This window comes from Pyrgilauda ruficollis, unplaced genomic scaffold (assembly GCF_017590135.1).
Source record: "Pyrgilauda ruficollis isolate IOZ18807 unplaced genomic scaffold, ASM1759013v1 scaffold104, whole genome shotgun sequence".
In the NCBI taxonomy this organism is placed as follows: domain Eukaryota; kingdom Metazoa; phylum Chordata; class Aves; order Passeriformes; family Passeridae; genus Pyrgilauda; species Pyrgilauda ruficollis.
The window spans coordinates 1,721,816-1,734,131 of NW_024508545.1; the positions used below are offsets into that span (position 1 = coordinate 1,721,816).

The window sequence follows — 12,316 nt, forward strand, 5'->3', positions numbered from 1 at the left end:
AGGCACAGATTTTGGCATCTTGGGCAGGAATTGCTGGCTGGCAGGGTGGGCAGGCCCTGGCACAGGGTGCCCAGAGCAGCTGTAGCTGCCCCTGGATCCCTGGCAGTGCCCAAGGCCAGGCTGGATGGGGCTTGGAGCAGCCTGGGACAGTGGAAGGTGGCATTCTACCCCATGGCAGGGGGTGGCACTGGATGAGGTTTAACATCACTCCCAACCCAAACCATTCCATGGTCCTGTGCTGCCACATTAAACCAACAATGGATCATCCACCCAAGGGAAAGGGATACGGTCTGTGCTGACACTGTGAAACAGAAAGCTTCCCCTCTCTCTTCACCCCAGTTTGTAATGGAGTACAAAACGTTGCCACACTAAAGCTGATGACCTCAGCCAAGTGTGCAGGGAAGGCATGGAGAGGTGGCAAATATCCCAGCTGAGGGGTGACAGGGTCTGATTCCTGGGCTGGCATCCACACCACGTTCCCACAAACTCCTGGCGTTCCCCATGACCCAACACAACACTGATCTTGGACACTCCTGGCAGCTGGGGTGGCCAAACTTCTGGAATGGGAAAAAAATTTTAAAAATTAAAACAAACACACACACACACCAAAAAAAAAAAAAAAAAGAAAAAAGAAAAGAAAAGAAAAAAAAAGGCAAACAAATCCCACCAAAACCAATCCTCCTTGATCTAATGGTAAAGAAGGTCAAAGATAATTACATCTGAGGTCAAGGATAATTACAACTGCATGGGGTGACTCCCTTTCAATCTGAGTTATTTCTTTGTGATACTTCCTTCCTGAGTTACCCCACATCTCCTTCCCTGACCATTCCCCAGAACAACAGCCATTCCAGCAGGACAGTCAAGTGCTTAGGGCACAGCTAAAGAAACCAGGAATTTAATCCTACAGTCAAATCTATAATTTCTTATTAAAAAAACAGTTTTGCTGATTTATCAGGGTCTAAACCACATTGTACCCTTGGTTATATTTGCATAGAAATTTACAGATAGGAAGGCTTAAAGCCAACACTTACCTGAGAAGATCCTGCTCAGGAGGAGTTTCACACAATTCACAGAATCCCTGGGTTGGAAGAGACCTTAAAGGCCATCGAGTCCAACCCAGCCCTAACACCTCAACTAAACCATGGGACCGAGTGCCACATCCAGTCTTTTTTTAAACACATCCAGGGATGGTGACTCCATCACCTCCCTGGGCAGACCATTCCAGAACTTTATCACCCTTTCTGTAAAAATCTTTTTCCTAATATCCAACCTATATTTCCCTTGGCACAGCTTGGTTTGTCACAACCTCACGAGGTTCTGGGCAGGACAGTAGCACAGTGGATGCCAAAGGTGCAGGAGATTGCTCTGCATGCTTTAAGATGTAAAACCTTTAAGGTGTAAAACAGCAGCTGCAGCTGAGACCCTTAAAAACCACTGTGAAGTAGAAGAGGCTCTGTCACAGATGCTTCCCCTGACATCCACTGGCAAATCCCAGAGGAGCCTGAAATATGCCCTCACCTTTCCCACATCTCCTCCTGCCAGGCCCCAGCAGCTGGAGTGCACCTACGAGAACTGCGAGCGCGGACACAGCCGGAGCCGGCCCGCGGCAGCGCCCCGGCGCAGCTGAGGGGCCGGCGGGACCATCCCCACGGAGCTGCTTCCTTCCCCAGGGAGCACGGCACAGGGGTCACACCAGCCTCGGGGAGGCTGGAACTCCATCACCTCCAAGGCCCCTGCCACGGTGCTGTGAGCTCCAGCCCTGCTTCTCCTCACAAGTGAGAGCAGCCTTTATGGGGGAAAGAAAAGAAAGAGTGATGGAGCTGGAAGGGCAAAACGTGGTCAATTGTAACTTATCTGTGTTTTTAGCCCCTATCAAATATTTAAGCAAGCAGGCAATGGTATAAAATTGCCTCAGAGCTTTTTGCTTTGGAATTTTTTCAAACACTGCTCTGAAAAGCATTTTCACCACTCTGCTTCTCCAACCACATCCAAGTGGGTACTGACATGATAGAAATCCTAGCTGTGGCAAAACACTACTGGGATTTCTGATGGGGCTTGTTCCTTTTTTAAAAATATTATTATTATTACTATTTCTAAACACTCAGAAGAGTTTATTTTAAAGGAAACCTTAACTTTAAAGAGGAGTCCAAGGAAAAAGACATCTTCCAAAAACTGGTAGAGCTGAAAGCAGGACATGAGAAGTCTGAACTAGTCTGTGTTCTAACTCTGCTTTAGCTCCCAGTGCCCAGAAACTCAGAGCTTTGTGACCAATGTTCCAATACACAAAATTGTTGGGTTGTTGGGGTTTTTTTTCTAGTTTAAAAAATATTTCTAAACCATTTCCACCTCTGTGTTACACAAAGAAGTTTCTTTAATGTCTGACTACTCATTTCTTAAATCTCTCTCTTCTGAGATGAAGTCACTACTGCAAAATCACAAAGGCCAGCCACAGAGAAATCTCTTACCCAACTATAAACATCCTCCAGAATCAGGTGAACAGATCCAGCTTATGGTATAGGACAATGAGGGTCAACCTGGAGTCCTGGAGAGGCAGGCAGAGACCCAGGATAGGGCTGGAGCCAGCAACAGGTTGGCTTAGATGAGGAGGAGGAGAAAGAATTAAGAAAAAGCAGGTGGCTTGAACTTACTTTCACGTTTATACTGCTGGATTTGATGCTCTGTGCAACAATCCCAGTGCAGCAGCTCCAAAACTGTTCCCCACACAATCCTGCCCCTGGTAACAACAAACTGCTACTGAAATACCATCAAGCTTGCAGGCTCGACCCCAGGCTGGGAATCATTATTTTAAAGTTCACCTCTTCATAAGATCTGCACCGGGAAAGAAAAGCAGAATTTTAAATTACTTGGCCAGAATGATAAGGGGGAAGGAAAAAATAAATGGGAGGATATATTTGAACCTGGTCTTTTAAATCCCTGCTTAAAATTCCAGCAGTGACAAAGCCAGATTTAATAAAAAATAAGAGATGCAAAGAGAAAAGGGAAGTTACAGCAGACAGTGTAGTCACAGACCTGTAAGCTCAGTTTCACAGGTGTCACAGAGGAAAGATATCTCAGAGATATCAGTTGGACAGACTGAATTGGATTTCTGAGCCCTTATGATTTACAGACATATAGTAATGAGAACTCACTTCTCCCTGTGCATGGGATTTAGGCTTGGCTTTCTGAATTTTTCCCTAAAAAATTACTTCTTTAACTCAAGTAGTTTGGGTCCAAATAGAAGCATCAGACCTCGTGTCCCAAAATCAATTGGTTCCCCTTGGTCCTCATGGGAGACTCAAAACACCCACTCAAACCAGTATAAACTGGAGGGACAAAACACAGCAGTGCACCCACCAGGATGCTGCTGGTATTGGACTCATCCGGGAGATGCAGGGAATGCCAAAGCCCTTCCACTAAAACTAGAAGGAATAAAAAGTCAATCAGTTGGGCACCACTTGGAAAACAAGGCCCCAAGCTCTGGAGTTCACATGTGCACAGAGAACTGCAATAGAGGTCCAGACTTCAGCCACTGCCAAGCTGATCATGAAGCCACAAGACTGCTCTGCCGGGGGCACATACAGCAATTATGTGTTGTCTGATGTGGATCCTTCTACCAAGCTGAAAACACCACAGTGTCTGTCACCAACTGCTTGATTTTCCGTTTTTATTTTGCATGGTCTTTGCAGACAGAGCATGTTATAAATACAACATTTGTAAAAACTCAACAGCTGAAACAATTCCTCATTTTGAAAGTGCATGTCAAACACGTATTTCTGACTTCTTCACATTTATATGCAACTGATCAATAACATTTAACCTAATAAACCCAGTGCTTTTAAGTCTTTGGGGGGAAAAGCAGCAGAATGTATTCCTCCAGCCATGAATTTTCCAAAAGAGTCTGTTAAAAACCATGCTGCATTGGTATCTGGTTACTATACAGAGGGATGTACATATATATATTTATTTATAGGCTCGCAGATAGAGCAAAGAACTCTAAGACCACATTAAAATGATGGTGATCTAATGACCCAGCTGGCATAATTAGCAGAATCTGCCAAGAAGGAAAAGGTGATCTGTCCTCTAGCACCAGAACCATGGTTTAAGAGCAACAGCTCAAAGCATCATTGACCAGTAGGTAGCACATTTCTATCCCCTATTGACCAGAACTCATGTTTTAACGTGCAACCATGTCAAAAAACACAAAGGCACAATTAATGGAGGAAGAGAAAAAGTGACCAGTTCCTTCACAGAGCTGTAGGGACTGGGACTGCAGGACCTTGGGCCAGCTCAAACAGATCAGTGATTAAAGGGACATCAAACAAGCACCAGGAAAAATTCGCCTTCTGCTTTTCCGAAACAAAAGTGCATTCTATGATCAGACAAGGCAACAAAACCAGTGATCGTTCAGCTGAAACAACAGATTTACAGGCTCATGGTTCATGCTTTGGCAACAGAATTTTAACAAGTGATCAACAAATTGAATACAACAAAAATGCCTCTTCACAGTGTCATCTAAAATCCTGTCATGTCACGTCCAGCCAGGCAGAAGAAAATAAGCTTAAGTGGTGGTTGTTAAACATTTCCTAAACAACTGGACTTAGGAATTAAGGAATCCTATTTAACATGATCCTAACTGACTGTTCCCCTCTCAGACACTGGAGATCCAGAAAATATGTCTCTGGATTTAAATCCCCTTGAACTTGGCTAGAAGTTACTTGCATTTAATCAAGCAATATAGATGCAGACACACTATATTTAGAAAACAGGAAAAAACAATATTCTAGTTCCCATTTGTGTTGATATTTACAGAAGTGGGTAAAGATTGTAGGCATGCCTCTAAAAACTACGGATTTCTGTGGGATAGCAAAAAAGTCAAGATTTAAAATACCATCCTTTCAAATACAGGGATTTCACAAAAATCGCTAGACACACACCCATCAGGTAAGACTCAGAGGTACCCTGGTTAAGAAAGTCAAACCTCTTTTACACACAATCCTCCACTCACTTTTGAACTGGCCTGAATGATGACACACTGGAAAATTAAAAAAGGCACCAAGGAAAAACTTCAGACAATACAGGATGAGCTGTGCTGACTAGTGATTTGTACACCTATCCCCAGGCACCCTTCTCTCCAAAGGGCACCACACACAGAAGATATTCAAGTGCTTTCAGTCAAAAAAAAAAAAAAAAAAAACAAAACAAAACCCCCAAAATTCAAACTATGAAGCAATTCCACAGGCCTAAAAATCAAACGGAAAGCAAGAAAACCTTGAAGTGGAGAAAACTTGACAGTGTGCAGTTGTTCTTATTCGCAGGTCTGACTCAATTAAAGTGGAGCTCTGAAGGTAAAAATCACTTGTGCAATAAGGACACAATTTGTAAAACAGAGCCACCGCCGGCCCCGCCGCCGCTACCGAATGCTGTCCAAAAAATGCACTTCTGGGTACAGCGTGTTCACCAGGAGGGACAGGAGGTTATTGCCATCCTGAAGGCAGTGCTCAGGGTGCTTGATGAACAGGCAGGCCTGGGAGAGCTGCTCTTGGTAATCCATGTATTGTTTGTTGGATGACATGGCTTCGAGAGCACTCAGTGCCTGCGGGGAAAAGGGAAAATTCTGTTAGTTTTGTGTATTTTGGTCCGTAACACAACACCATCTGCACAATTCCCCTAAAGGATCCTCACCTACTACAGAACACAGAGTACTCACAACAAAACAGTTGCAAACTGCCATCTCATAACAGTGTTTCAAGTCAACTTGTATTTTTCAAGCTGGTCTTTCCCCAATATCAACACAAAAACTGTCCTATTATTGCTTCCTAGGATTCTGCAACCCAAATATTGTCAATTATCTACTTCATGAACACAAGACACCATTTCACAGAAACTAAGTCAAACTACAAGCTGCAACACACTTAAATATTCACTTTAGGTTGTTCTTATGAATATACTGACTTTCATGAAAGTATTGTTTTGCTCCCATTAATAGTATTAAAGTTAGATATTAACTGTTAAGTTAAAAATTGTATGTAGAGAAGTCTGTTGGCAGGACTACTAAGGGCAAATGTAGAAAATATTTCTGAACAAGTTTTTTTCTTTTCTTAGAGAAACAAGCTGTACCAAGCTACTTTACTTTGGTTTCTAACCAACTCCTCCTTGCTCTTCTCAAGCGCTTACTGAAAGAACACCATGGTCAGTGCACATGCTAAAGGGGGAATGTTTATTTGTCACAGGCCTTTTAAGCCCTGACCTCACATAAACAAATGTCAGCATGAGTGCAGCCCTGCTTTATCACTGAAAAGCAGTGCAAACCACAGCAGCACTGCTTTTTCCTGTTTGTTTTAAATTCCTTCTACCTGCTATGCTCCAAACTTTCTGAGTCGGGCTTTACAGACGTAAGTTCATCTGCCCCTTTTAAATGTGTAAGATTCAAAAATGAATTTTTGAAAAAGAATGAATTATTCATATTAACACAGAGCACCATATGAAGTTTTACCCAGGATCGCCTTTAGGACAGAGTCAAACAGGCAGTCCTGCTGCCGAAGTTTAGGAACAAGATGAGGATTTACCTTGAAGAAATGCTTGCAGTGACTCTTACAAAATTCACAACAAAAGCTAAACAAGCATGCAGAGAGGGCATGTCAAGCAGCCAGAGATGGGCACACCTCACCTGCTGAGCCTTCTGAGACAGCCTGGGCTCCGAGCCGGCCTTGAGGCGCACCTGGCTCTCCGCAGGGATCTGCACCAGGAGGAAGGCGGACAAACTGCGGGCAACCACCCGGAACCTGCACGGGAGAGCACCGAGGGGCAGGGTGACACCAGATCTGCAAGCCTCAACAGCAGACAAATTGTAAGAGCTACCCACGAGGCATCTCTTGCATGAGGAACAAAGTAAAGGCTTGAGAGGAGCTATTCCAATGCATCAGAAACCACTTCAGTCTCACAGAATCCCAGAATGGTTTGGGCTGGAAGGGACATTAAAGCTCGTCTTGTTCCACCACCTTCCACAAGAGCAGGCTGCTCCATGCCCCATCCAACCTGGCCTGGGACACTTCCAGGGGTGGAAAGGGATCCCAGCTTCTCTGGGTATACACACAATAGGACACATCACATAGTAATACCTTCACAGGAAACACTGCATCTGTTTCAAGCCTGAAACACTCCTCACTTCACATCTGAAACACTCCTCAGGTGACAGAATGTAAAACATTACTATCACCCAAATCAAGGGATGAGTTGAATGACACCAATAATTCAGGGCAATTTGAACAGCAATGCATCCCAGAAGGTCTTTAAAAACATAAGTTATGTTTAGGTGCAGGATTGAATTGCTGTTCCACAAACATTTATGGGGTTTTTCCTCAGTATTCTTTCCAGAGTGAACTTGATTTTGACAGCTAACAATCAAACTTGGTGTCTCTGTTTAGAAGGTAGAGTGAATCACAATGCTCCTTTGCACATCTCTTAACATTTCCAATACCTCAAGGTTAGACAGAAATTCCAATGTGTCTGTTTTTATACAAAATCCTGGGAAGTCAACTGAATTAGTTTTCTATAGACCAGATGGAAGTACCTTCCTCTAACACACAAACTTTGCTTGAGGGGGACATAAAGACAGATTTAGAACTGCATTTTCTGTCCTTTTCCACAACCTTTGCAGAGGTTCATACTTGCTTCTTAAGCTGATTAACACACTCACTGTGCTGTTTCTGTGACAGACCTGAAGAACATTATAGATCTGTAATGGATCTATAATATATCCACAATCTGTAATGGATCTATATCTAATATTTCGGAGGAAATGTGGATTCTGATCACCTTTTAACACTGCACTGGACCCACACTGGGCATGCTGGGCCCAGATTGCAGGTTTTTAAATACCATGACTCAAACCAATTAATCCACCACAGCTCCAGCCCTCACCTGGGTGACAAAGGAGACCTCCTGCCCAACCCAATAGCACCAAGTATTCCAGAAGTGAGTCTCTCTTCAGCCAGCTGGCTCTGCCGGACCTGGATGGACAGCAGGGTCCGGATGACAGATTCAATCAGAACGGGGTCATCTTGCTCCAGCTGCACCAAGGATAGCTGCATGGCTTTATGCCACCAGAGAAACAGCTTTGCCTCTTCCTTTGCTGAGCTTTAGGTAAAATTTAAAGAAAAACGCAAGAGAAAATGAAAATTTAAGAGTCAGAGCATAGGTGAAGAAGTTTATTCCCCTCCCCATTAGGTCCATGAAGAATTCAGCTTGTTAATTAATAACAGCTAATTTTATCACATGAGGATAGCATAACTGTACTACCCCACCAAGTATTACACTGCTGTGACTGCTACTGTTATGGATTTGATCCACCAGCTAGCAGGTTTTAAGGGCCTGGACAAAGAACAGTGCTTCCTTTTAAGCTTTACAACTGGAAATAAATGATACTGCAGTCGTAAGTGGATTTAAACTTGCCTAAGATTTGGCACAAAAGGAATGAAGCTGTATCTCTACTCGTTTGTTCTTTTCTTTACTTACCAATAAAACACTTTAGGAAGCACTGGATGTTGTTACCACAACAACTTAGATGTTTAGTATGATCCTTGAGAAAAGGAAACATTGAGGCTTTTTGTTGAGTAGAGCCCAAAGTGAAGTTCCCCCATGCTATTTTTAATCTTTCCCCAAACAGTTGGCAGTTTAAGTTGACAACCTCAGATTTTCCACATAAAGCACCATCACGAGTTTCCTGCATCAGACTATCATCACATAACTCCTTCCAGTCCTTTCCCATCACAGGCAATCTCAGATCTGATGTTTAGAGCAAGGTTTAATCTGCTTTATACGGTGGCTTTGCTGTCTCCTTCATGCCTTGGCAATGAAATTACTACAATACCTACCACAGTGAAAGTATTTTTACAGAAAACATGAACATTATCAACATTAACATGGAAAAATAATAATCAAGTTTGCTAAATCCTGGCAATACCAGGAGCAACTCTTAATTGCTGTTGCTACATGCATTAAATATTTTTATTTTTACCCCAAAGCTATGCATCCTTTCCCCTCAGAACCCCGTTATCTAAGATGTTTTAGAGCAGCACAGGCTGCTAACCCTGAGCATCCTGTCAGATGCACTGGCTCCAGGTTTGGTTCAGAGCTGCTGCACAGTCCCCATCCAGCAGCTTTCAACACCAGGTCTCTCAGAGTGCCAGACTGAATATTCAGCACATAACTCATCCCACCTTGTGGACATGCTGGGAAGTGTAACCCAGAATCATTCAGGGTTTGCTTTGAGTCATTTTAACAGAGCACAGATCCTGGCTGTCATTGAAACCAAGCTCGTCTGACTGAAAAATGACTGAAACTCATTAATTTTCTAGCAGATTAAATTCCTTCTTCCATTTAACTACCACAACTACTTTCAGTTGGCACTGCAGGTGGGCAGACCCTGTATTAGTAGCTATAGAAGGACAGGCAATTTCATCCAGCACTCTCTTGAAATTAACTTAATTAACCAGGGTTACCTAATTATACCAGCTGTACAACCCTAAATAAACTTTAATCTAAACAACAATAATAATAATAATCCAAAAGTCCGGGCACATTCAGAATCTCCAAGTTTCATACCTGGGGTACACTTGCTCCAGCCATTTGCTGATGGTCAGCAGGATTTTCATTTCATTGGCAAGGGTTTGGTCAGTGTTCAGGCATTGCAGCAGGTAGACATAGAGTGTCAAGTAACTTCCTAAAGACAGGCACTCCTGCAGGAATTCTTCCATGGTTAGCTCAGGAACTTGAAGGGAAGCAAGTATAGGGCCCCAGCCTAACTCCTGGTGGTGAGGGGAGTCTTTGAAGAAAGAAGGAAAGAAAAGAAAGCCTGTGAGAAAGCAGCACTTGATAAAACCTAAAAACCAGGACTACTAGTTAAGAGAATCTGGGTTGGTTAAGCTGTTTTTCAGGTAATCAGCATGTCATGCAACTCTGATGGAGAGAACAGAAGAATTCCATTATCACAGGGCACCTCCTTGAGGTCAAAGTGAGATATTTTCCCAGCATTCAGCCAGGACTAAAATTTGAACATTTTTGCAATGGAATTAGAAGTATTTCCCTCAGGTGTACTGAAATCTTCCACACAGTGAAAGAAATAAAAATGTAGTTCCACAAGGATTACATAAACAGAAAGAAGAAGGAAAGAAAAAAAAAATCATGCACACTTTCAGAGTTTTACCAAACTGGAGTGTTTTTTTTCTTAAATTAGCTTACAGAACACTAGAGAAGGGAAAAAATGTCTTCAGTTCTCCTGGGGTGATTTTTTATAAAACCACTTCATCTGGAAAAATGGCAACACTACAAGAGCAAATCACTTTTCACAGAGACAGGTATGGATATTAGGAAAAGACACAATTAGGGCAGCTGTAAGACCCAAAACACAGAAGTCACAAAATCCCAGAATGGTTTGGGTTAGGAACATAGAAGACCATCTTATACCATCCCCTGCCACAGGCAAGGACACTTTCCACTATCCCAGGTTGCTACAAGCCCCATCCAACGTGGCCTTGGACACTTCAGGGATGGAGAAGCCACAGCTTCTCTGGGAAGGGCCTGCCAATCCTGAAAGGGAAGTACTTCTCTCTGATACCCCATCTACCCTTGCAACAGTGTGAAGCCAATTCCACATGGCAAAGAGGCTGGAACAAAGTGATCTTTAATGACCCTTCCAAGCCAAACCAGTCCATAATTCCAGAAAATTTGTGTTCAGTGGCATCCCATGTCAGATTTAGCCCTTTTCTGACCCAGAGATGGGGCAACTGAGAGGCATTTTAAAAACTTTTATTCCATTTTCAGTCTCATGTGAAGGGTGAGACAATACAGATATTATAATTCATGCCGTCACAATCAAAAGCCAACAATTTTCTAATTACAATAAGTGTTTCTTGGCCTCTCACTTTTTGCCACACCATGCTTTAGATGCCTTAAAGCCAATCGTCTAAAATTACCCCTCGTGGGCTCTACTGCAATGCATCTTTCATAGTTCTATTTCTCCAAAGTATCCACTTATTTGCAAGGCCATCCTTCGAAACTTGTTTCTAGCTCCATTTCTCTCTCAGCAATGTCTGTCCTATTCCATGGCATTTCTAAGTCAGCATTTCTTATCTCAAAGTTTTTATACAGATGCACACTGTGTGGGCCTGACACAGAAGGCCCACACAGCATGAGAGAACTCTCTACCAATCCATCTCCCACAACCCCAGAGTGCCCAGGGGCTGTGGGACAGACACAGGCTCGTACCTTTGCTGAAGTAGGAGGTGATGCAGGCCTCGGTGGTCTCGGCCATGTGGCGCACGGAGGCCAGGCTGTGGCAGGCAGCTGTGAGGAGGGGCATGGCCAGCAGCCCCTGCACCCTGCTGTGGATCCACCTGCGCAGGCTGCCCCGCAGGGACTCGGCCGTGGTGATGCTGGAGTTGTTCAGCATCATCAGCGTCTCTGTGAACAGGCTGCTGAGGGCCAGGTGACGCGTCTGCAGATCCATGTCTGCAAGGCAGGAGCCAGAGAGCCCTTTCAGGGAAAGACACTGGAACCCAGATTCAGCTTCACCACTGGGAAAAGCCTCTTCCTCACTACACACCCGTGGGCAGGAAGAGACCCCTCACCACCATTTCTGTGGAGTACAGTGAGACACGGATTTCACCTGAACTCACAGATTGACAGAGGAATCTCAAGATGGTACTAGTACTAAAAATGAGACCTAGATGATCTCAACACACAGTCCTGGATGTCTGGATGTGTTATAACACTATGGTACATCAGTATACCTCTTCTACTTCAACACTGTCAAGCTTTCCTTGACAACTCTCCTTTTCAAGTGAGGGTTGGAATGGACCTTAAATATCATCTAGGTTCCAACCCTCCTGCCATAGGCAGGGGCACTTCCACTAGATCAGGTTGCTCAAGGCCTTACCCTGAAGCACTGCCTGGGCCTGAAGCACTGCCAGGGTTGCGGCATCCCCAACTTCCCTGGGTAACCTGTGCCAGTGCATCACCACCATCACAGTAACAATTTCTTCCTAATACCTAACAATCTTCCCCACTTTCAGTTTGTACCCATTGCTCCTAATCCCTCAGGACCAGGAGAATGGATTTGTGCCACTCTTCCTTTTAAAAAAGAGGTAAATGGGAAGTAAAATAAAAATTAAAAAAAAAACCCAAACCACCAGATGACAAAGAAATTAATCACTCAAGCTCCTGTATGTCAGCCAGTTTTACTCACAAACTTAACCCCTGTTTTTAATGTTGGTTCTGTCACTCCTGACAGCTCTATAGGGCAAGATGCATATTTTTG

General features: G+C 43.7%; 1 protein-coding gene across 5 annotated transcripts in view; it reads right to left on the reverse strand.

Moving 5' to 3' along the window:
- Window positions 1–108: 108 nt before the first annotated feature.
- Window positions 109–12,316, reverse strand: part of EPG5 (ectopic P-granules autophagy protein 5 homolog) — a 58,318-nt gene continuing 46,110 nt past the window's right edge. For 3 of the 5 annotated variants that reach the window (XM_041469678.1, XM_041469688.1, XM_041469658.1), the window contains exons 40-44: window positions 11,266–11,508; window positions 9,604–9,823; window positions 7,921–8,136; window positions 6,668–6,782; window positions 3,651–5,593 (exon numbers count right to left, since the gene is read on the reverse strand). In XM_041469678.1, the coding sequence (XP_041325612.1) occupies window positions 5,411–5,593; window positions 6,668–6,782; window positions 7,921–8,136; window positions 9,604–9,823; window positions 11,266–11,508 (977 nt within the window). In that variant the 3' untranslated portion in view covers window positions 3,651–5,410. Of the gene's footprint in view, window positions 558–1,518; window positions 1,787–2,485; window positions 2,543–2,648; window positions 2,830–3,650; window positions 5,594–6,667; window positions 6,783–7,920; window positions 8,137–9,603; window positions 9,824–11,265; window positions 11,509–12,316 lie in introns of those variants that run through there. The other 2 variants (XR_005955336.1, XR_005955337.1) reach the window with 2 other exon arrangements.